Raw genomic sequence first — 23935 nt, 5'->3', positions numbered from 1 at the left:
CCCGATCTGCTGAAAGAGGCGGAGCCGCGGGAAAACCCTCGGGTTCGGACACCGAGCAACCAGCGCCTGAAACCAAGGCTGGGCCGGCCACCAAGGGGCCAGAAGGACAACTCTCCCCCGGTAAGTCTCTAAGCGAGTCAGGACCTGGAGCAACAGCCGAACCGGGGGAAAGAGGTACAGGAACCCCCACCTCGACCAGTCGAGCCGAAAGGCATCGACCCCGACGGCCTCGCAATCGGGAAAGGGCGCCGTATAAACTGGAAGACGCCGCGACCACGCCGACGTGAAGAGGTCCACCTCGGGGCGCCCGAACGTCTGGCAAAGCCAACGGAAGGACTCGTCGTCGACCGTCCACTCCGTGGAGAGGGGAACGAAGCGAGACAGGGCGTCGGCCAAGACGTTGGACACGCCCCATACGTGAACCGCCAGGAGAGCCAAACCCCGAGAACTCAGCAGGCGAGTCACCCAAAGCGACCAACCCCAAAGAAACAAGGACCGCATCGAACCCCCGCGGTTCAGGCAATGAACCACCGGAGAGCAGTCCGAATGGAGCCGAATCGTCGATCCGCGGGCCACCCGAATCCTCCCCAGAGCAAACCACACTGCCGCGAACTCCCGCACCGTACTGTGAGCTCGACGGAAGGACGGATCCCAACGCCCCTGGCCGGCCTGGTGAGCACTGGTCACAAAACCCCAGCCGAGAGACGACGCATCCGTGTACACATCGAGCGAGGGCTCGGGTAGGCGCCAAGGCACTGAACCCCGAAAAACCCGAAGAGGAAGCCGGTGACGCAGCAACCGACGCAAGTCCCCCGGGGGTCGAACTCTGCGATCGCGAGAGAGGCGGAAGGGGGAACCCCGAAGGAACCAGAACAGCCGTCGAAGCCAAACCCGACCCGGCGGGTAGACCACCATCGCGAAGTTCAGGCTCCCGCACAGCCCCTCGAGCAACCGCCGGGTGACCCGAGGGCCCTCCAGAAACAGACGAAGGCGGGAACGCAGCCGCAGGAGAGACTCCGGAGGGAGAGACAAGGAGGCGGTTCGAGAGTCCCACACGAGACCCAGCCAAGTCCGAACCTGAGAGGGAACCAGATGGGACTTCCTCCAGTTCACCAAGAACCCGAACCCGGCGAGCTGGGAAAGAACCAAATCCCTGGCTAGCAAGCAAGCTGACTGGCTGGCTGGGAGCCCAAACCAGCCAGTCGTCGAGGTAGGCCAACACCCGAACACGTAGGAGACGCAAACGAGCCACCACAACCCGTGTAAGGCGTGTGAACACGCGACGTGCCAGGTTCAACCCGAACGGGAGACAACGAAAGCGGTAACTCAGACGCCCCACTACAAAACCGAGCCAGTCCCTGCACCGCGGATGAATCGGGACATGCCAATAAGCGTCCCGGAGGTCCAGGGACACCATCCAAGCTCCCGGCTCCAAGAGGAGCCGAACCTGAGACAGCGTAGTCATCCGAAAGGAGGGGCAATGAACCCAGGGGTTCAGACGGGACAAATCCAGAATGAACCGCAGGTCCGCGCAGTCCCGTTTCGGAACCGGAAACAGACGGGAAACCCATCTGAGGGACGACGTCGTTTCGACGTACCAAGCGTACCCACTCCAAGACGACTCGACAGAGCGCAGGGGAAGAAGCCTGCCCTGCCAGCCCCGACCCCCCAAAGGGGGAAGGGGCCACCCAACGCCACCGCAGGCCGCAAGACACGACCCGAAAGGCCCACGAATCGTGGGACCAGGCGCGGGCGAACAGCGCAAGCCGCCCCCCCATCGCCCCGTCAAAGGGGCAAACCGCGAAAGGGCCGGCGACCCTTACGAGACCCAGAACCCCGCACAGCGCGAACACCGCGCCGACCAGACGAGGGAGGGTCCGCAGGAGGAGCCAACCCCAAACCTGACACCAGAGGCCTACCACGACGAGAGGAACCCCGAGCCCTGGCACGACCTTTCCGGGAAGACCCACCCCGGGACCCCCGGAAAACCAACAAGTCCGACATCGGACGACAAGCCGCCGACGCAGCCTGAATAAACTGCGCCACAGCCGACTCCCCAAACAGGAGAGGACAAAAAGGTGAAGAACGCCTAAGAGCCAGAGCCCAAGCAGATTCCACGGAGGAACCCAGCACCGCCTGCCGACACGCGAGACGGGAAGCATAGAACAGGGAAACCGCATCCCGCAAAATCGGCGTGAACAGCTTCAACAAGGCAGCCGACGAACGCGCAGCCGAGGACAAGGTGCCGGACCCCGGGACTGACCCAAGCGTCCCCACTTCCTCCACGAGCCAATCCGAAGACAGCTCCAGGAGGGAAAAGAACCGCAAGGCCGAACACAAAAGGCCCCGAGCGCGCAAGTCCTCCGCCACGAGCGCCGCCGAAAGGGAGGGAACCTGCACATGGCGCTGAATAACGCCCACATCGCGGGGAAGGGCAGGGGCAAACAAGCACTCATTCAGGTACTCAAGTTCACCCCCCAGGAAAACCTGAAGCACCGTGGAAGCTTCCCGCCACTCCAGCGTGCGGGAACGACAGAAAGAATGCCAGGAATCCAGACCAAACAAGGGGCAGTCTGCTAGCCAGGACGACTCCGGAACCTCGTAACGGAGCCAGAAAGGGAACGAAGTCCCAAACCTGAACGTGGACGGATCCATTTCCGAGGCATAATCCGGGTCACGCAGGAGGTAAGCTGCAAAGGCCGCTCGCACCACACCAGGTTGGATGCGATAAGCCGAAAACCTCCGGAAGGACGGAACCGACGTACCCGGGGGAACACGGAACCGTACCCGGGGAGGGGCCGACACCAAATCCAACTCGTACGCAGAGGGGGGGAAAGAAAACCCCACTCCTTGTAACAATAAGCCCCGCTCAGTGGGAAGAAAAACCCAGGCGGGGTCCAGCGGGGCCCAAGGCCCCCAAGTCAGCCCCTCCCCAGCCTCGAGGTCCGTCACCACAGGACCCGAGGCCGAGTCCTCTCCCCAAGCCCCGACCCCACAAGACAAGGACGGAGCAGCCGGAAAAGCTGGAGGAGGGGGGGCCCACTGGTCAGACCCTGAAGCTTCGGCTGGGAGACAAGACTCGAATGCCTCTGCCACCCCCCCGGAAGGGGCAACCCCCGAGGCTGCCCGAGTCTCGAGATCAAGTAACCCCTGCTCCGACCCCGAAACCCTCAGACGCTTCGGGGCCGGAAGCAGGGGCGGGGGACCAGAACGAACAGAAGGGGAAGGACGAGGAGGTGCGGACTGAACCAGGATCGAAGCGACCCCCACCCCCAAGTCCGGGTCTCGAAAAGCAAAGCGGGGCAGCCCCGGGGCATCCGGGGAAGCAACCAACCGAGCGCGTTGCAACAGACGAAACCTAGACTGCAACGCACGTGCCGCCTGTACCCGAATAGAATCATCAGAGGATTGGGTAAAGTGAGTCACAAGCAATCAGCAACACTCACAGGACTCAGGGTCGAAAGTATCACCGACCCAACAGGCAGCGTGGCAGAGGCAAAAACAATGAGGGTCACCCTGAGACAAGGGGACCGAGCAACCCTCAAACTCGCACACAGTGAGTGGGGACTCCGGGGTCACATCCATCGGACCCACGCGCCCCCTAGGGGATTCCCAGGGTCCTGAGCGTTTACTTTAAGAGGACTCGCGCTCAGGTAGTCCCAGGCAGGGTGCTGCAAACCGGCGCCCAAAACTACCAAGCAAACTTCTAAAACTGAACCCCAGGGACGTGTACACTCACGGGGACCTAGCAGGGGGCGCCACCGAGGAGAACAGTGGAAGGGCAAAAACAAACTGAATAAAAGGACAGAACCCCCCACCAGGCAAAAACAAAAAGAAAAACAAAACCCCGCAAGAGGACAGCGAACCCCAAGGAACAGAGCCGGCCGCGATGTCGGGAATTACAAGCTGAGCAGCACCCTGTGCCCCTACCAGTGCAAACTGCCTCTTACCTGCCGGTAACAAGGGAGAACAGAACACCCAAGAGCCCAACAGGCGGCCGAAAAACCGAAAGGTAAAACGGACCAGCAGAGGCAGACCCCGAGGAGCCTGTGGAAGGTGGCCCCAAGCCCCAAGGGCAGTACTTACAGGGCACCTAGGGAAGGCAGCCCTAGGCGCATGCAGCCCGAGTACTGAAGATAACTCCTGGCTCTCGCACCCACAAAACTAACACCACACTCAAAGCACAGTGCAGTAGCGACACCGGAGCCAGAGCACACGACCATCACCTATAGCATCAGCCTCAAGAACTAAGGTGTGGGTAGCCGGCACGGGGGGTCTGGGGCTCCCCCTTCCCCCTCCCGGGGAGGGGGGAGCTGCGCAGACAGCGGCGCGGCAGTGTGTGACGTCACACTAGTTTGCTTGTTTTCGGTTGGGGAGTTCTATCCACTAGTTCGGTTTTAGATAGCAATTTTAACCAGAATAGGGGTTTGTTTTGGGGCGCTTACCTTTCTGGGTGCCTGTTCCGGTCGATGGCAGACATAGAATGCTTCCAACTACACGGGGGCTTCTATAGGCCATTGCTCGCCTTGCCTCTCTGAGGGGGCCCGGTTCTGGCCGTGGTCCCCGGTAGGCCTAAGAACTCCATACACATGACTGATGCCAAAGTCTGACATTAGCATATCAGCCTGGGATAGCTCCGGGGAGCCGACGGGGCTCCCCCAGAAAAGGCTTTCGACAGAGTTCCCCATAAGAGGTTGTTCTGGAAACTGGAACATATTGGAAGAGTGACAGGTAAGCTACTAACATGGATGAAAAATTTCCTAACTAACAGAAAAATGAGGGCAGTGATCAGAGGCAATGTATCGGATTGGAGGAATGTCACAAGTGGAGTACCACAGGGTTCAGTTCTTGCACCAGTAATGTTCATTGTCTACATAAACGATCTACCAGTGGGAATACAGAATAACATGAACATGTTTGCTGATGATGCTAAGATAATAGGGAAGATAAGAAACCTATATGATTGTCATGTCCTTCAAGAAGACCTGGACAAAATAAGTATATGGAGCACCACTTGGCAAATGGAATTAATGTGAATAAATGCCATGTTATGGAATGTGGAATTGGAGAACATAGACCCCACACAACCTATAAATTATGTGAGAAATCTTTAAAGAACTCTGACAAAGAAAGGGATCGAGGGGTGGTTCTAGATAGAAAACTGTCACCTGAGGACCACATTAAGAACATTGTGCGAGGAGCCTATGCTACACTTTCTAACCTCAGAATTGCTTTTAAATACATGGATGGAGAAATACTAAAGAAATTGTTCACGACTTTTATTAGACCAAAGCTGGAATATGCAGCGGTAGTATGGTCCCCAAATCTTAAGAAGCACATCAACAAACTGGAAAAGGTGCAACGACATGCCACTAAGTGGCTCCCAGAACTGAAGGACAAGAGCTACTAGGAGAGGTTAGAGGCATTAAATATGCAAAAACTAGAAGATAGAAGAAAAAGAGGCGATATGATCACTACGTTCAAAAAAGCAACAGGAATCGATAAAATTGATAGGGAAGAATTCCTGAGACCCAGAACTTCAAGAACAAGAAGTCATAGATTTAAACTAACGAAACAAAGCTGCCGGAGAAATATAAGAAAATCACTTTTGTAAACAGAGTGGTAGACGGTTGGAACAAGTTAGGTGAGAAGGTGGTGGAGGCCAAAACCGTCAGTAATTTCAAAGCATTACAGAGCACCACTTGGTTTCCGAACCCCTTGGGGACGAGACCCGTCGGTTAACATGTTAGTTCGTATACGAGAAATGAAGGAAAAATATAAAAAAAATGTGTGAAAAAATCTAGGGGAAAAATCGACAGGTTCATAGCGTAAATGCGACCATATTTTGTTTGTACTCACCAATAATTGAAGTCCTGATCTGCTTATGTTGATGACTGATGTTGATGAAGCATAGTTATTTATATGGAAGAGGTGGTGGTGGATGTTGATGGTGTTGGTTTGACTGAAGTTTTTGGGTTGACTGAAGTTGTTGAGTTGACTGGGTCAACATGCAATGAGTCAGGTGCAGGTGATGCAATGCGAGCTTTCTTGGAAGCCATTGCAAAAGACTCTGTAATTGACATTTGTTTCATTCCCTTGGCTCTTGTTTTTAAAAACTTCACATACAAATTGTACTGAGTCATCATGTCCTTAATTTCAAACTCGCTGTTACTCGTGTCCATAAATGCCAGAATTTCTTAAAAAAAATTCTGAATTTTTTCCATATTACAATTTTCCTTTAACGTTCCTTCATCCTCTTCCTCTTCCTCTCCATCTTCTTCATTGCACTCGTCTGGCTTTTTTGCTGTACATACTAATTCTATAATTTCATCATTAGTCATGTTTCGATTGTTTGGGGCTTCTTCATCAAAATCTATCCGTCTATCTATGTCATCTTATATTGTTTCAGTCACTAGTTCTGCTCTCAGCTCAGGGGACTTAATTCCCTTGACATAGGCTAGGAGTTCCTCTCCTAATTTTTTCTTCTCGCTAACTTTCTTCACCGCAAATCCTTCAAAATCTGCCTCGTCATCTTCCTCAAGAAACAGACTTGATATGGGCCAAAGTTTTTCCAACCATTTCTTAGTATTGTCTGCTTTACCTCATCCCACACACTAGCAATAGTCCATATAGCTGACTTTATTGTGAAGACTTTATAAAAGTCCTTAAGTGTTCCAAGCTGATTATTAAGACGTCTGGCAAACATCCTCTTGTAGTGGTGTTCAAGGTTTTTAGTTATTCCTTGATCCATGGGTTGGATCACTGAAGTTGTATTGGGTGGCAAGAACGTTCCAATAATATTGCCATTTACTAGCTCATCACCTCGTGGATGCATTGAACTGTTATCTAACAGCAGCACAACTTTGCTGTTTTGTGGGAGACCAACACTTTTCAGGTGCTTCTTCACCTCGGGTACAAAGTTCTTATTAAACCACTCGACAAATATTACTCGAGACATCCACGCACTTGGCTGGTTCTTATAAATCACAGGGAGGTACCTGGCTGACTTTAAAGCCCTGGGGTTTTTACTAATTCCAATCACAAGTAATTTTAATTTGTGCGTGCCAGCTGCATTTGCACAGCACAACAAAGAAATTCTCTGTTTGTTCTGTTTATAACAACCTGAAGAATCGTCCTCACTACTATGAGCCATCGTTTCTGTGGGAAGCATACGCCAATACAAACCTGCCTCATCAGCATGAGGTTTGTAACACTTCTCAGGACACCACTCTCCACCTTCTTAATTATTTCAACTTTCTTCTCAAATGTCATCACTGAAATCTTTCTTTTACGTAACCCGCTTGTAGATGCTTTCACTGACACAATGCGTGCATTTGGAGTCGACATGGTGCACGGATGTTCCTTGATTGTGCTGATATGTAAAACAAAGTCACGGAATGAACACTCCAGTCTCGTGACAAATTCAAACAATGGGAACAATAGACCGTGAGTCTGTGACGTCACAGGGTAGCAGGCTGCGCCCGACACGGTCAGCGAGCAAACTAAACCATCTCCCACCTACCCACCCACCCACCACCACGGGCCGGCACAACGCTTGGCTGACCGCTTCCTTACCCGAACTTGGTTCGTGTAGGATAACCCCAACCCCGGCCGGCGTGAAGCTTGGCGGACTACTTCCTACCCGAACTTAGTTCGTGTAACGTGACAACCCAACCCCAATCGGGAAACTGGAAGTTTCGGATAACTAAAGTTCAGGAACCAAGTGGTGCTCTGTATATGACAAAGAGTGCTGGGTAGACGGGACACCACGAGCGTAGCTCTCATCCTGTAACTACACTTAAGCAACTACACTGAGGTAATTACACACACATATTTACAAAGCTCAATACATACCTGCATCAAACCATACTTTATCTCGACATCATAAAGTTTGTAATTTTTTAGCGTGGGTGGTGGAGGTGCAGGCATATTATCTGTATTTCCAAGAACATTTGCTAGTGATGCAAACACTGGCTCAGTTGCAAATGCTAATGTTTCTCTTGATTCTTCAAGGGGATGTTGAACTGTAAGGACCTGAAGAAAACAAAAAAATTGTAAAACATGAAAATCGAATAATCACAGTAAATTATATTAAATTATAGTAATTCTCAGAATTGTAATTCCCACAAATAGATTGATATTCTATACAGTACAATACAGTAGTTGGAAATCTATTTCCTGGCCACTAAAAACCATCCAAATTCAACAAGTGTCTAGGAAAAATTTACAGACTATTGCATGGTTGAAAATTGCAACCAACACTCAAATATCAAAAGAATTCCCCCCAGAGCCGATGGGAGCCGGTCGGTCGAGCGGACAGCACACTGGACTTGTGATCCTGTGGTCCTGGGTTTGATCCCAGGCGCCGGCGAGAAACAATGGGCAGAGTTTCTTTCACCCTATGCCCCTGTTACCTAGTAATAAAATAGGTACTTGGGTGTTAGTCAGCCGTCACGGGCTGCTTCCTGGGGGTGGAGGCCTGGTCGCGGACCGGGCCGCGGGGACACTAAAAAAAAAAAGCCCCGAAATCATCTCAAGATAACCTATAAGAAAACAAATAACTAAAACTTCATCTAACTAGGCCCCCACAAGTTAGCTCCACCTCTCATAGGAGGGAAGTGGGGGCCGGCCCAGCTTGACACAGGCCAGTTCTTGAATGATGGAAAGCCACCGACCTGAAGGAGGGATGTTGTTCCCATCTTGAGGTTATCTTGAGATGATTTCGGGGCTTTAGTGTCCCCACGGCCCGGTCCTCGACCAGGCCTCCACTCCCAGGAAGCAGCCTGTGACAGCTGACTAACACCCAGGTACCTATTTACTGCTAGGTAACAGGGGCATATGTTGAAAGAAACTCTGCCCATTGTTTCTCGCCAGTGCCCGAGATCGAACCCGGGACCACAGGATCACAAGTCCAGTGTGCTGTCCGCTCACCTGACTGGCTCCCCTCAAACTCCCTCCCTCAGGTTGCTTCAGGGCTCACCCAGAACCTGGCTTCTCATTACATTCAATGCTGGTTTTCTGTGGGATGGGGAGCCCCGTAGTCTTCCTGAAGATAACTGTCCACAGAGAAAGTAAAAAAACAGGGGACTTACCAGAGAGGCAGAAGCACTGTAGCTATCAACACGTAGGAGACTGACAGCTGCGTCAGATACCCAGGGAAACAAAAAGCTGCAGAGGGCCAGGAATGTTGATAATGTACCTGGCAACCAAGATCCTGTTAGACCAACAAAACCCGTGTGCCTGAATATCGGCCCAAGACATGTTACCATAAACCGCAAACAAAACGCCGTACTTCCGAACATCATGAGCACGAGGGAAGACCACAGGCTGGTTAGCCTTGAAGACACTGCACCCAACCTGAGAGACATGAGCCCTGGAACAGAGAACCAGGGAAACTGGATCAACTCATAACCCATTCATCGAAACAGAACTGGTAGCCCACAACCAGTTGATTAAAGCTGCCACCGGACACAATGCATGATGCACCCCTGGCCGAACCAACCAAGCCTCCACAACCAGAGGATCCCTACAGAAGCCCACCATCGCATTCTTCACCAGGAAAGAAGGAGCAGGCTGCAAACGAACAAAACAACCACCACAACCAACGGAACAAAACCCCAAGGAGCATAGCATGAAGCACACCAACCTGACAACCAGAACGCAAACCAATCAAAAACAAAGTCTTCCCAAAACAATCCCGGAAGGTGGTGCATGAGCAGGAAAGAGGTAAAACAAACCCCGAGAGACCCCCCCCCTTGCAGAACGAGCCCAAAGCGACTGACCCCAAACGTGAGCTGAAGAGGCTCAGCCAACGTCGCACAATGGGAAGCGACAGTATTCTTGATGCTAATCGAGAAAAAGCCAAGAAAGCACCAAACAACCTGGTCAGAAATGGAAGGAAAACAATGGAGAGAGAAAAATGGTGAAAAGTCCCCCAAGAAACCTTATACTAATGCTGAGAAGAAGATCGCGGGTGGGACACCATTAAACCAGTCATCTGATAACCATACAAATAATGATAAATACACATCAGAAAGTCCAAACGAGTAAGGCGGAAAAGAAGGTCGAACTAGCAAGGTATGTCACTCACCCAACTGTCTGATAAAGGCGGAGCCATGGAAAAACGCCTGAACAGACACCATGCAAGCATTGCCTGAAACCAAGGATGGGCTGGCCACCAAGCAACCAGAAGAATCACTTTTCCCTTGTAGAACTCCGGGCATGCAAGAACCCGGAGCAACAGCTGGACTAGGGGAAAGAGTTAAAGATACCCCTACCTCGACCAGTCCTGCCAAAAAGTGTCCACCGCGAGAACCTCACAGTTCGGTAACAGCACCACATAAGAAGACAGATGCCGAGACCAAGCCGAAGCCAAGAGGTTCACATCCGGGTGTTCATACATCTGTTAAAGACAAAGGAAGGAATCTGCCTCTACTGACCACTCAGTGGAAAGGGGAATTAAGCAAGACAGACTGTTGGCTAGGATGCTGGGCACTCCCTGAACATGAACCGCATGGAGCCAAACCCTGAGAACTCAACAGAAGTGCTACCCGAAGCGACCAGCTGCAAAGAGGCATGGACCAAAGAGACCCCCACCCCTTTTGTTGAGACAATGAACCACAGGGGAACAGTTCAAATGGAGCTGGATCACCGAGCCCAGAGATATCTGAACCCTCTACAGGGCTTTCCACACGGCCACAAACTCCCACACCATGCTGTGAGCCCAACAAAAATGACAACTGCCAACAACCTTGGCTGGTCCTGGTGAGCACTGGTCACAAAGCCCCAACCAACAGCCGAGGCATCAGTGAAAACATCGAAAGAGGAAGGAGAAAGCGCTATGGCACCGAACCCCGAAGAACCCAAAGACACAGCAACTGGCGAAGGAACACCGGGGCCTAGACCCAGCGATCACCAGAAGATACCAGAACAGCCTCCAGAGGCTGTTACCAGAAGATCTGAAGATACCAGAACAGCCTCCAGAGGCTGTTACCAGAAGATCTGAAGATACCAGAACAGCCTCCAGAGGCTGTTACCAGAAGATCTGAAGATACCAGAACAGCCTCCAGAGGCTGTTACCAGAAGATCTGAAGATACCAGAACAGCCTCCAGAGGCTGTTACCAGAAGATCTGAAGATACCAGAACAGCCTCCAGAGGCTGTTACCAGAAGATCTGAAGATACCAGAACAGCCTCCAGAGCCAAACCCTACCAAACAGATAAACCAGAAGGGCAAAATTCAGACTCCCGCACAGCTGCTCAAGCAATTGCAGTCACCCGAGTCCCATCCTTCCGGGTCTCACCAGATGTGGGTCTGGTGCAGCTACACGCTCAGGTTAATTTTCTTTCCACTGCCTTAGTAGCTGATGACTTACGGAGAGAGTTGATCCACTACCTTCGAGCCACCATTTCTGTTTCAGTGGACTTATTGTGGGGGTGATCCGGTTGCTCTGCTTACCTGTTCCAGATCTCGTGTTTCCCAGGTTGTTGGCAGTGTTATTAAAACTAGCCAGCCTGTGGTCTACCCTCGTGTTCATGATGTTCGAATATGCTGCATTGTCGGCTGTTTTTGATAATATGTCTTTGGCCAATATTATTTAGGTACAGGTGTTACGGAGGTCTAACAAGGTTTTGGCTGCCAGGTATTTTGTGAACATTCCTGGACCTCTGCAGCCTTGTTTTGCCTGGGGCATCTGTCGTGGCCTTTGGTCTACTTTGAGTTGATACCTGCGGTGTTCCCACCTCCCTGGTAAGTTTCACTGCTCTTTCCTTATCTGTGGGAAGTTAACTTCAAGGAAGTCAATAGGGCTCCTCACAGAAAACCAGTATTGAATGTAATGAAATGCTAGCTTCTGAGTGAGCCCCAGAAGCTCCCTGACACCCTCCTCCCAGGTCAGTGGTGGTTTTCTCATTAACCCTTAAACTGCACAAAACTGCATATGAAGTTTTAAATAACTAACACAAAAATGCACAACACTGCATGTGTAATTTTGGAGTACCACGCAAGATTTAAACTGCCCGCGGATACACGGGGTTCACATCACCTTCCTCAGGGCTCTTGTAAACAGACGCCATTTAAAAAAAAAAACGAGGGCAAATTTCCCGGGTGTGAGAGCCTCAGTACTTAGTGAGCCACGAAGGCTGGTGCATGCAGCATGAACTCAAAGCATTGCTGTTCAGCTTGTGACCACAGCATCGCCTAAAAATACCAAAAAAACAGCGTTGAATGTAATGAAACGCCATTTTCTGGGTAAGTCCTGGAGGCTTCCCGGAGCTATCCAGGCCGATATGGATACCCTAATTATTTTGCATCAGTCAATGTAGGTGGAGTTCTAGGCCTACCGGGAATCACGAGCCAGAACCTGGTCCCCTCATAGAGGCACGAGGAGCAATGTCCCATAGAAATGCACATGTGATTAAGAGCATTCTATATCTGCCATCGACTGGGACAGACACCCAGAAAGGTAAGCGCCACAAAACAAACCCCAATTCTAGTTAAAACAATGAAAAATGCCAACGAGTGGACAGAACTCCCCAAAAGAAAAACGAGCAAATAAGCATGATGTCAATGGAGCCACGACGCATGTCTGCGCAGCTCCCCCTGTTCCCGGGAAGGGGAAGGGGAAGACCCAGACCCCAGCGCCAGCGATCCACCTTTCAGTTCCGAGGCTGGATATCCAAAACGCGAAAAACCGCCGACCTGAGGGAGAGAGGGTTGCCGGGAGCCTCCAGGACTCACCCAGAAAATGGCATTTCATTACATTCCATGCTGGTTTTCTGGGAGGAGCCCCCTATGGCTCCTCGAAGCTACTTCACCAAAGACAAAAAGAAGAAAAGGGACTTACCCGGAAGGCAGTCGGTGCTCTACACCTCAACTCGAAGTCGAGACAACAGGCTGCAACCGCCGACCCAAAGCGACACAGGTTTGACTAGGCCCAGGGATGCTCACGAGGAAGCATGCAGCCAGGACCCTGTTCGACCGCCAAAAACCCCGCGCCCGAATGTCAGCCCATGACATGTTGCCAAAGACAGCAGCAAGAATGGCAAACTTACCAACGTTATGGGCACGGGGAGAAACCGCAGGCTGGCTAGACTTAAGTACCCTGCAGACAACCTGAGAGACCCGAACCCGCGAACAAGGAAGAAGGGAAACCGGATCTACCCAAAGCGCGTTCCCGGACACAGAAGCTGTGGCGCGCAAATACCAGCAGAGGGCCGCAACCGGACACAACACATGATGAACCCCCAGCTTGACCATGCAAGTTTCAACAACCCAAGGACCCCTCTGGAAAGCAGCAGTCTCGTTCTTTGCCAGAAAAGAGGGAGACGGCTGCAGACGAACATACTTATGACCACAACCAAAAAAGTAGAAGCCCTTGCACCGGAGAAGAAATGAAGCTCCCCAACCCGACCCCAGGAGACCAATGCCAACAGAAAAAGAGCTTTAGCAATACTGAACTGAAGGGGCCACAAAAAAACGAGGAGAAGAGAGATAAGAGAGCACTCTGTCCAAAGACCATGACGGCTCAGGCGGCGCATGAGCAGGCCGGAGGTGAAACAACGCACGAGACAGCTTGCGAAATAAAGCAGAAGTAACATTGATACCGAAAGCAAGCTGCAGCGGTTCCGCTAGTGCCACATGATACAAGGCGACAATATTCGGCATAAGATGAAGGTCCTGGAACAACCAAGTGAGAAAGGACAACACCACCCAAACCGAAAGCGAAGAGTAATGACGGAGAGTCAAAAAGAAAAGGAAGAACCATCAGGAAACTTCATACTGCCGCCGAGAAGAAGCCCGCAGGTGGGACACCATCAAGGAAGCCACCTGATAACCATAGAGATGGTGATAAACCCGAGTCAAAAACACCAAATGCAAAGACTCGAGGAGTACAGCAAACCAGTTTCATACAGGACCGAACCGATCTATTAAAAGAGGCGGAGCTGAGAAAAAAACTCCAGGTTCGGACACCGAGCAAGCAGCGCCTGAAACCATGGCTGGGCCGGCCACCACGGGGCCAAGAGGACTACTCGCCCCTGGCAAGTCTCCAAGTGAGCCAGGACCTAGAGCAACAATTTTTTTTTTTTTTTTTTTTGAGATATATACAAGAGTTGTTACATTCTTGTACAGTCACTAGTATGCGTAGTGTTTCGGGCAGGTCCCCGGAATACGATCCCCACCGCGAAGAATCGTTTTTTCATCCAAGTACTGTACTCATTTTACTGTTGTGTTAAACAGAGGGTACAGTTAAGTAATTGCGCCCAGTAAATCCTCCCCGGCCAGGATACGAACCCATGACATAGCGCTCGCAGAACACCAGGCGAGTGTCTTACCACTACACCACGGAGACTGTAATTGAACTGGGGAGGGGGGGAAAGAGATACAGAAACCTCCACCTCGACCAGTCCACCCGAAAGGCATCGACCCCGACAGCCTCGCGGTTGGGGAAGGGCGCCACATACACCAGAAGATGCCTCGACCGCGCCGACGTGAAGAGGTCCACCTCCGAGCGCCCGAACGTTTGGCAGAGTCAACGGAAGGAGTCAGCATCGACTGTCCATTCCGTGGACAGGGAAACGAAATGGGACAGGCCGTCCGCCAGGACATTGGACACACCCCGGACATGAACCGCCGGGAGAGCCAAACCCTGAGAACTCATCAGGCGAGTCACCCGAAGTGTCCAGCCCCAAAGAGCCAAGGACCGCATCGAACCCCCCACGGTTCAGGCAATGAATCACCGGGGAGCAGCCTGAATGGAGCCGGATCATCGATCCGCAGGCGACCCGAACCCTCCGAAGCGCAAACCTCACCGCCACTAACTTCCACACCGTGCTGTGGGCCCAACGGAAGGACGGACCCCATTGCCCCTGGCCGGCCTGGTGAGTACTGGTCACAAAGCCCCAGCCTAGAGATGATGCTTCCGTGAACACATCGAGCAAGGGCTCGGGCAGGCGCCAAGGCACTGAACCCCGAAAAACCCGAAGAGGAAGCCGGCGACGCAGCAGCCAATGCAAGGCCCCCAGGGGTCAAACCCAGCAATCGCGCGAGAGGTGGAAGGGACATCCCCGAAGAAACCAGAACAACCGACGAAGCTAAACCCGACCCGGCAGGTAGACCTTCATCTCGAAGTTCAGGCTCCCACACAAACCCTCGAGCAACCGTCGGGTGATCTCCCCCCCCCCCCTGGACCCCTGAAGAATTAACAAGTCTTCTTGAACCAATCAGACATAGGCCGAAGCAACCTGAATATACTGCGACACAGCCGAAGACGCAAAAAGCATAGGACAAAAAGGCAAAGACATCTTAAGAGCCAAGGGCCCAGGCAGATTCCAGAGAAGAAGCAAGCACCGCTTGCCGACACGCAAGCCAGGAAGAGTAAAACAGGGAAACCGCATCCCGCAAGATCGGCATAAACAGCTTCAACAAGGCAGCTGACAAGCGAGCCGCTGAGCCCAAGGCGCCGGATCCAGGAACGGCCCCAAGCATCCCCAAATCCACCTCGAGCCAGTCCGAAGACAGCTCCAGGAAGGAAAAGAAATGCAAGGCTGAAGCTATAAGGCCCCATGCATGCAAGTCCTCAGGAACCTGCAAAGCCGAAAGGGCAGGAACCTGCACATGGAGCTGCACAACGCCAACATCCCGGGGAAGGGCAGGGGCAAACAAGCACTCATTGAGGTGCTCAAGGTCGCCCCCCCAGGAAAACCTGAACCACCGTCGACGCCTCATGCCACTAAAGCGTGCAGGAACAACAGAAGGAATGCCAAGCCTCCAAAGCAAACACAGAACAGTCCGTCAGCCAGGACGACTCTGGAACCTCGTAACGGACCCAGAAAGGGAACAAAGCCCCAAACCTGAAAGACAACAGATCCATCACCGAGGCATAATCCGGGTCACACAGGAGGTCAGCCGCAAGGGCCGCCCGCACCGCAGACGGTTGGATGCAGGAAGCCAAAATCCTCCAAAAAGACGAAACCGACACACACAGGGTAACATGGAACTGAACCAGGGGAGGGGCAGACACCAAATCAAACTCGTTCGCAGAGGGGGGAAAAGAGAACCCCACTCCTTGTAACAATAAGTCCTGCTCAGAGGGTAGAAAAACCCAGACGGAGTCCAGCGGGGCCCCTTGCCCCAAGTCAGCCCCTCCCCCGCCCCAGGATCCTCCTCCGCAGGACCCAGGGCCAAGTCATCTCCTGAAGCACCGGCCCCTAAAGGAAAGGCCAGCGCAGCTGAATAAGCCGGACAGAAGCAGGCCCACTGGGCAGACCCAGAGGCTTCGGCAGGGAGATCGGACTCAAATGCTTCCGTCGCCACACCAGAAGGAGCATCCCCCAAGACTGGCCAAGTTTCAAGACCATCTAAACCCTGCCCCGACTCTGAAACCCAGGGATAGGTGTAATTACCTGTCCCAACTATCAGTTGTGTTGTTTGACCCTTTTCTCATACAAATTTTGGTGGTTTTGATTCCTTATCCAACTTTTTCATCCAATATTTCATTGAATGGATGTTGGATTTCATCCAATCTGGAGCATCAGTCAAATGGAGTTCAGCCTACCGGGAATCACAAGCCAGAACCTTGCCCCACTCAGAGAGGCACAGGGAGCAATGGCCTATGGAAACGCCCATGTGTTTGGGAGCATTCCATGTCTGCAGCGACCTGGATTAAGCACCCAGAAAGGTAGGCATAACAAAACAGACTCCATTTGGCAAGAAAATTGCAACTGAAGACCGAATAGAGAGGCAGAACTCCCCCAACTCAAAGAAACAAGCAAACGACATACGCTGCCGCCACGCCGCTTGTCTGCACAGCCCTCCCCTCCCGGGAAGGGAAGGGGAGGGGGGAACCCTGGACCCCCCTCCCCATGCCGGCTACTCTGTTCCTTTCTGTTCGGTTTTTGGTTGAAACTTTCTTACCAAGTGGGGTCCGTTTTGTTGTGCCGCTCCCAAACACATGGGGTTTTCCATAGGCCTCGCTCCCTGTGCCTCTCTGAGGGGGCCATGTTCTGTCTCGTGGTTCCCGGTAGGCTAAACTCCATTTGACTGAAGTTCTAATATTGCGTATATCAGTCCAATAGCTCCAGGGAGCCAGAGGGGCTCCCCACAGAAAAATGTGCATTCTAACTGATGGTCCTCATCTTGTGCACTATGACTTGTAGTAATTCACCGAGCAAGATTTCCATTACAAGCAAATAAATTTAGATATAAACAATACCTGTGGATGCCTTAACCGTGTAAGCTGTGATACACCTTTTCGTAACTTTTCCAACATGGACTCTCTCTCTTGCTTATCCCACTTATCTACTTGACGCTTTTCGAACACAAATATGGCCGCTTCCTGCTTTGTTGACTTCTTATACCCTTTGTACACTTTCCAAACTAAACCTGGAATATAACAAATTTGTTAAAAAATTCTTAATGAAGACAGCAATTATGCTGAGGAAGTCATCGATTAGTTACAGCATTATCAGACGGAAGTAAATATACAAGGAATTTAATTGCAGCTTATCTAGAGCATATTTGAAGTAGATGGGAGTCACACATAAAATTTTAGACCATTAACCACTGCACTATGCTGCATTAAAATATGACACCCCCTGTGGTGTGCAGAAAATAAATTATTTCCCAAAAATTATTTTATCTTCTTATATTGTTAAAATGCAGATCACAAGAAACTAAAATAAAATATTGTATGTGACATACTTTAGCTACGATGGAGCTGAGAAGTTAAGCAATTTATGGACGATGAGTGATGAGACACTTGGGGACACTCTGCCACCCCATGGGGTGGCAGTTGCCGCAAATAATATTTTTCATAATTATTTCAATGTCTTTCATTTGTTTCTTTTCTGGTTTTTGCTGTAATATTATTCAAAAGTGTGTAATAATTAGATTTTATATAGTTCAATGTGCAGAACATCGCTATGCTCAAAATTATGGAGCTCATATATGGTGATATTTAATTAAATTGAGATAAATCGTTACACTATATACACACATTGCATATAACTATTTACATTTTAGTGTCCCATAATGAACCACAAAGATCGTGCGTTGAGAGTTTATATACACAGAACAACAATCCAAGGTCAGCCTAGCGGCCGACAGCTGAGTGTAGAAGGGGGCTACCCCAAATATATTTTTGCATAATTATTTCAGTGTCTGTGAATCGTTTTATATCTAATTTTTGCAGTAATATTATTCAATAGTGTGTAATTTGTGGAATTTATATAATTAAATGTCAGGAACATCACTATTCTCAAAAATATAGGGCTCATATAGGGTGACACGTATATTCTTAGATCAACCAGTGTTCTTGCTGTTATTATGCTATACAGTACAGTACAACCTCGATTCAACGTGCAGTACTGCATGGGACCAACTCCAGTGCGTTGGAGCGTTGGATTCGTTGCAAGAGGTGACCTTCAGGAGGCAATTGCGTCTGTCTTTTTTTTTCTGGTACACAATAAAAATGTGTTATCATATTACATACTGTATCTATATGTTACTACTCTACTAAAAAACCAGCGTTGAATGTAATGAAACGCCATTTTCTGGGTGAGCCCCGGAGGCTCCCTGGAGCTTATCGGGCTAATGTGTGTTATGTTAGACCGGGACATTAGCTAAGGAGTTCAGACCTACCAGGGACCAGCGCCAGAACCTGGCCCCTTCAGAGAGGTTTCAGGGAGCAATGGCCCTGAAAAACCCCATATGGTTGGGGGTTTTCCTTATCTGCCATCGACCGGGGTTAGGCACCCAGAAAGGTAGGCGTAACAAAACAAACCCCACATGGTAAGAAACTACAACAAAAACCGAACAGAGAGGTAGAAAACTCCCTACAATCCCAAGGAAACAAGCAAACAAGCAAACATCACACTTTACTGCCGCGCCGATCGTCCGCGCAGCCCTCCCCACCCCGGGAGGGGGAGGGGGGAGCCCCGGACCTACCGCGCCGGCTGCCAAGCTCCAGTTCGGAAGCTAAGCGTCAACCAACGCGAAAAAAACCGCCGACCGGTGGGAGGGAGGGTTTCCAGGGAGCCTCCGGGGCTCACCCAGAAAATGGCGTTTCATTACATTCAACGCTGGTTTTCTGTGGGGAGCCCCTACGGCTCCCTGGAGCTTCATACCCAAAGAGAAGGAAAAGAAAGGGCTAACCCGGGAGGCGGCCGCCACAAACTCTGCAACGCAAAGCCAAGACAACCGGACGCAAACCTGCGACCCAAGGCAACAAGAACGCCCAAGAACAGACGCACACATGGATGGGCGGCCAAAAACCTGTGCGACCCACAATTCCCTGCGCCCGAAATGAGCCCGAGACGTCACCAACACAGCAGCAATTGCTGCAAACGTCTGAACAGCACGGGCGCAAAGACAGACCGCAGTAAGAAGGAAAACACTGCGGACGACCCGGGAGACCCGAGCCCTGAAAACAGGGAACGAAGGAACCGGATCAACCACAGCGCATCCCCAGGCATGGTACGCCGGCAACAGCAAAAAGCACAACTGGACAACACAGGACGCACCCCCCGGCCAAACCAAACAAGTACCAATACCCCAAGAACCCCTCCGGAAAGCAGCTGCCTCGACCGTCGCCAGGACAGAGAAAGGCTGCACACCAATAAAGCTACCACCAGTACCAAAGAGGAGGAAACTGAAACCGAAGGGGCTACCACAAACTGAGGGGAAGAGAAGAAGGCACCCTGAACAAGGACCAGGATGGCTCAGGCGACTCATGAGCAGGCCGGAGGGGAAACAAAACGCGAGAAGACGTAATAAACGTCATACAGTCTCCAAGACGAAGCTCGCAGGTGGGACACCGGCAACAAAGCCACCTGAACACCATAGAGATGGCGATACCTGCGTCAAAATACCAGACGCGAAGAGCCAAAGAGAAGGCCGAACCAGTCACGGACAGGACCGATTCGGCCTGCTGAAAGAGGCGAAGCCTCAGGAAAAACGCCCCGGGTACGGACACCTATCAAGCAGCGTCTGAAAAGAAGGCCGGGCCGGCCACAGTGGAACCATAAGGACTGTTCTCGTGGGAATGGGCTGCAACTGAGCCAGAACCCGAAGCAACAGCTGGACCGGGAGAAGAGGTACAGGTACCCCCCACCTCGACCAGGCCTGCCGAAAGCCTCCACCGTGAAGACCTCGCAGGTGGGAAGGGCGCCACAAAACGGGCGACGCCTAGACCACGCCGACCCGAAGACGTCCATGGCCATGAGTCCATAAGCCCAACAGAGCCAACAAAACGCATCGGCGACGACTGGCCAACCCACGAAGAGGAATGAACCGAGACAGCTGTCCACCAGGACGCAGGACACACCCCGGACACGAACCACACTGTTAACCAAACCCCCCTTGTGGTTCCGGCAAGAACCACCGGAGAACAGTCCAAACAGAGCTGAATGGTAGAGTACCTAGTGACCCAAACCCTCCGAAGCGCAAACCAGACAGCCATGAACACCTGAACCGGGCTGTGAGCCCGACGGACAGACAGACTCCATCAACCTCGGCCGACCTGGTGAGCACTGGTCACAAAGCCCCAGCCGAGAGACGACCCGTCCGTGAACACATCGAGCGAAGGCTCGGGGAGCCGCCAAGGCACGGAACCCCGAAAACCCCAAAGAGGAAGCTGGTGACGCAGCACCAACACCAGATCCCCAGAGGAACCCAAGGAATGCAAGAGGCGGAAGTGGAGTCTCCGTAGGAACCAACCGACGCCGGAGCCAAACCCGACTCCGCGGGCAGACAAGCACGCCGAAGTGCAAACTCCCGCACAACCGCCCAAGCAACCTCTGAGCAACCCGGGACCCCCTCCTGAACAGCCAAAGGCGGGACCACAGCCACAGTAACACTTCTGGAGGGAAGACAATGAGGGGCCCAAGAGCCTGAAACAAGGCCCAGGTCCGAACCCGGGACGGAAACAGAAGGTAAAACCCCCAGATCACCAGGAAACCAAACCCAGCGATCTGGAAAGAACCATCCCCTGGCGAGCAGACAAGCGGACTGACTGGGAGCCCACTCCAGCCAGTCGTCGAGGTAGGCCAGACACCGAATCTCAGACGCAGACAGGGCACTAAGATCCGGTAAAGATGCAAAGAGTATACAAAGTGCCCTTCACAAAATAGGGAATGCAATAAAAACAGCAAACCTGAAAGCCCCACCACCAAAGCATTGTATGACAATCATATGAAGACATATTACGACATATGACAATCATTACATGACAATATGACAATTATAATCAAAGCATTATATGACAAAGAGTGCTGGGAAGACGGGACACCACGAGAGTAGCTCTCATCCTGTAACTACACTTAGGTAAGTACACATAGGTAATTACCAACCGTGCTAGCCCCAGAAAAACTGGAGAGGAACGTGCCAAGAAGTGGCCTGGAGGACCAGGTCCACCATCCATGCACCCGGCCCTAACAGAATCCGAACAGGAGACAACAGTCCTCCGAGCAGGGCAGAGGATCCAGGGCGCAGACGGAAGTAGTCCAGAAGAACTGCAGACTGGAAAAGCTCATGACTGCAAAGAGCAGACGGGAAAAACTCATGACTGCAAAGAGCAGACGGGAAGCCCAGAAGGATGGGGCGGATCGACCACGCCCCACGCACCCACGAAGAGGAAATGACGAAGCGCAGGGAAGAAGCACACCCCGCCAGCTCTGAACCCCCCCCAAGGGGGAGAAGCCGTCCTCCGACGCCAGCAGAGGCCGGAAGACAACCCAAAGCGCCCACCAACAGCGGGACCAAGCGAGAGGCAACAGAGCAAGCTGCTCCCCCAGCGCCCAGTCAACAGAGAAGGGAACAGAACCCCTTCAGAAAGAAAAAGTACACTACCGAAGTCATGAGGAGAGACTACGGGAATGAAACCACACTTCGCTGGAAGAGGAAGTGAGGGGAGACCTGATCACCACATACAAGATACCCAAGGGAATCGACAGGGTTGAGAAGGGCAGGATATGTAACACAAGGGGCACACGCACTAGGGGACACAGGTGGAAACTGAGTACCCAAAAGAGCCACAGATAGAGTTTTTTTTTTTTTTTTTTTTTTTTTTTTTTTTGAGTGTCAGAATGGGAACGGGAAAGCACTAAGAAGTAATGTGGCGACTCCTCACACAAGTAACGAGGCTGACCCCCATACAATGTCACATGTAGACATGACAGAGCCCAAGAGGCACAGGAACCGATACACCTTCAACAATCAACATATTGATATTTCAACAATCCTAAGTATTGTAGTACAGGTTGATGGTAGTGAGTGGTGTCCCACAGAACATAAAGGTATAGTGCTCTTGAAAAATAGGTGAGATAACAGGAAAGTGCTAAGGGAAGTGAAGAATCGGATGAGAAAAAGTTGCCCTAGTGTTTACAGTGCAGAGAAGAACATTCAAGATGGCCACTGGCAAGGGGAAAAACAAAACAGAGCTTGATTTTGAGGGATTCAATGAAGAAAGCATTGATATTAGTAGTCTACATAACAAGTTGGTAAATTTAGATACTATAGTGAACTCTCATGTAGAAATAATTAGTAAATTGAAAGAAAGTAATGACCATTTGAATAGCAAAGTTTTATGTCTTGAGGGTTTAGTGAAAGACTTGCGCAAGGATAAGAATCAATTGGAAACAAATTGCAAAGCCATGGAAGAAGAAAATAAACTCTTAAAAATAGCTTTGGAAGAAGTTAAAGTAAATTTAAACATAAATGACTACAATAGGTTAGGCAAGGAAATTCAACAGGAGAAACAGCTTTTGTCAGCACAGATGGAGGAAGTTACACAGGGAATAGAACAGTGCAAGAAAGATATGCAACTCACTTATGCACAAGTGGCCAAGGAGAAGGAAAAAATAGAAGAAGCAGTAAAGGAAGTCAAACACTGCAGCAACCAAGATAAAACAAACATTAGGCTAGAAGTGAGGAAAGAATTGGCATCTAACCCGAAGTTGGTGCAAAACACAGTTGATCGGAGTAAGTCCCTGATCATTTTTGGCTGCAAAGAAAAGGCGATAACATCTAGGTCAGAAAGAGCTGTAGAAGAAGCTAAAGTAGTAGATAAAATTGTTGGCCTCGTGGAAGGTCTTACAAACAGAGAGAATGTGTGCGACTACAGGAGAATAGGCAGGTACGTAAAAGGGAAAGATCGACCTTTGAGGATCACCCTAAACGGTGCCAAACAGATGGAAGAAGTACTAAGGAATGCTAGAAAATTGCAAAGGGATGAGGATGGGAAAGGGTGGTCGTTAAGACGAGATCTTTCAAAAGAAGATAGAGAGAAGCTGAAACTGAACCTCGCCGAGGCAAAACATTTAAATGAGAGCAGGAATGAAGAAGAAATAAATTCTTTTTTCTACAAAGTGATAGGGGTAGGCAAACCAGTAAAGTGGTACATAAAGGCAAACCAACAAAATCAATAGAGAGAGGGGGAGTGAAGAATAAGGAGAGGGGGAACAAGTTCCTGAAGATTGCATACACCAACATAGATGGAGTGAGATCGAAGATACTGGAGTTAAGTGATGTAATACAGCTGCAGACACCAGACATTGTTGCACTCACGGAGACAAAACTTGAAGATGTAATTTTAAATGAGGTCATATTCCCAAGGGGCTACTCAATTTGGAGACGGGACAGAAAAATTAGGAAAGGCGGTGGCGTTGCTGTGCTGGTAAAAGAACACCTAAAGGTGAAGGAAATAATGACTGCCAATCCACAAGAAGTTGACATAATAGCACTAGAGATCTGCTATGAGGATGATAAACTAATGATGATAAATGCATATAGTCCACCGCCAAGCAGCACATGGTCAAAGGAGGAGCTAGATAGTAAACGTGAAGGTCTTATAACAATAATGAGAGAGATTATAGCGAGAGCGGATAACGATAGATCACGACTGTTGATAGTCGGTGACTTCAACTTGAAATCCATAGAC

At 50.8% G+C, this 23935-nt stretch overlaps 2 protein-coding genes across 6 annotated transcripts in view; both read right to left on the bottom strand.

Annotated features, from left to right (window-relative positions):
* Positions 1-23935, bottom strand: part of LOC138358683 (uncharacterized) — a 274115-nt gene that overhangs the window by 138139 nt on the left and 112041 nt on the right. The window lies entirely within an intron of this gene.
* Positions 1-23935, bottom strand: part of LOC123746737 (SCY1-like protein 2) — a 149358-nt gene that overhangs the window by 93419 nt on the left and 32004 nt on the right. For all 4 annotated transcript variants that reach the window (XM_045728496.2, XM_045728494.2, XM_045728493.2 and 1 more), the window contains exons 3-4: positions 17213-17382; positions 7855-8034 (exon numbers count right to left, since the gene is read on the bottom strand). In XM_045728496.2, coding sequence (XP_045584452.1) covers positions 7855-8034; positions 17213-17382 — 350 coding nt within the window. The remainder of the gene's footprint in view (positions 1-7854; positions 8035-17212; positions 17383-23935) is intronic.

The sequence above is a fragment of the Procambarus clarkii genome, chromosome 85, assembly GCF_040958095.1.
Source record: "Procambarus clarkii isolate CNS0578487 chromosome 85, FALCON_Pclarkii_2.0, whole genome shotgun sequence".
Taxonomy (NCBI): Eukaryota; Metazoa; Arthropoda; class Malacostraca; order Decapoda; family Cambaridae; genus Procambarus; species Procambarus clarkii.
Note: the sequence above shows the minus strand (reverse complement) of the source record. Positions and strands in the feature narration are given on the sequence as shown.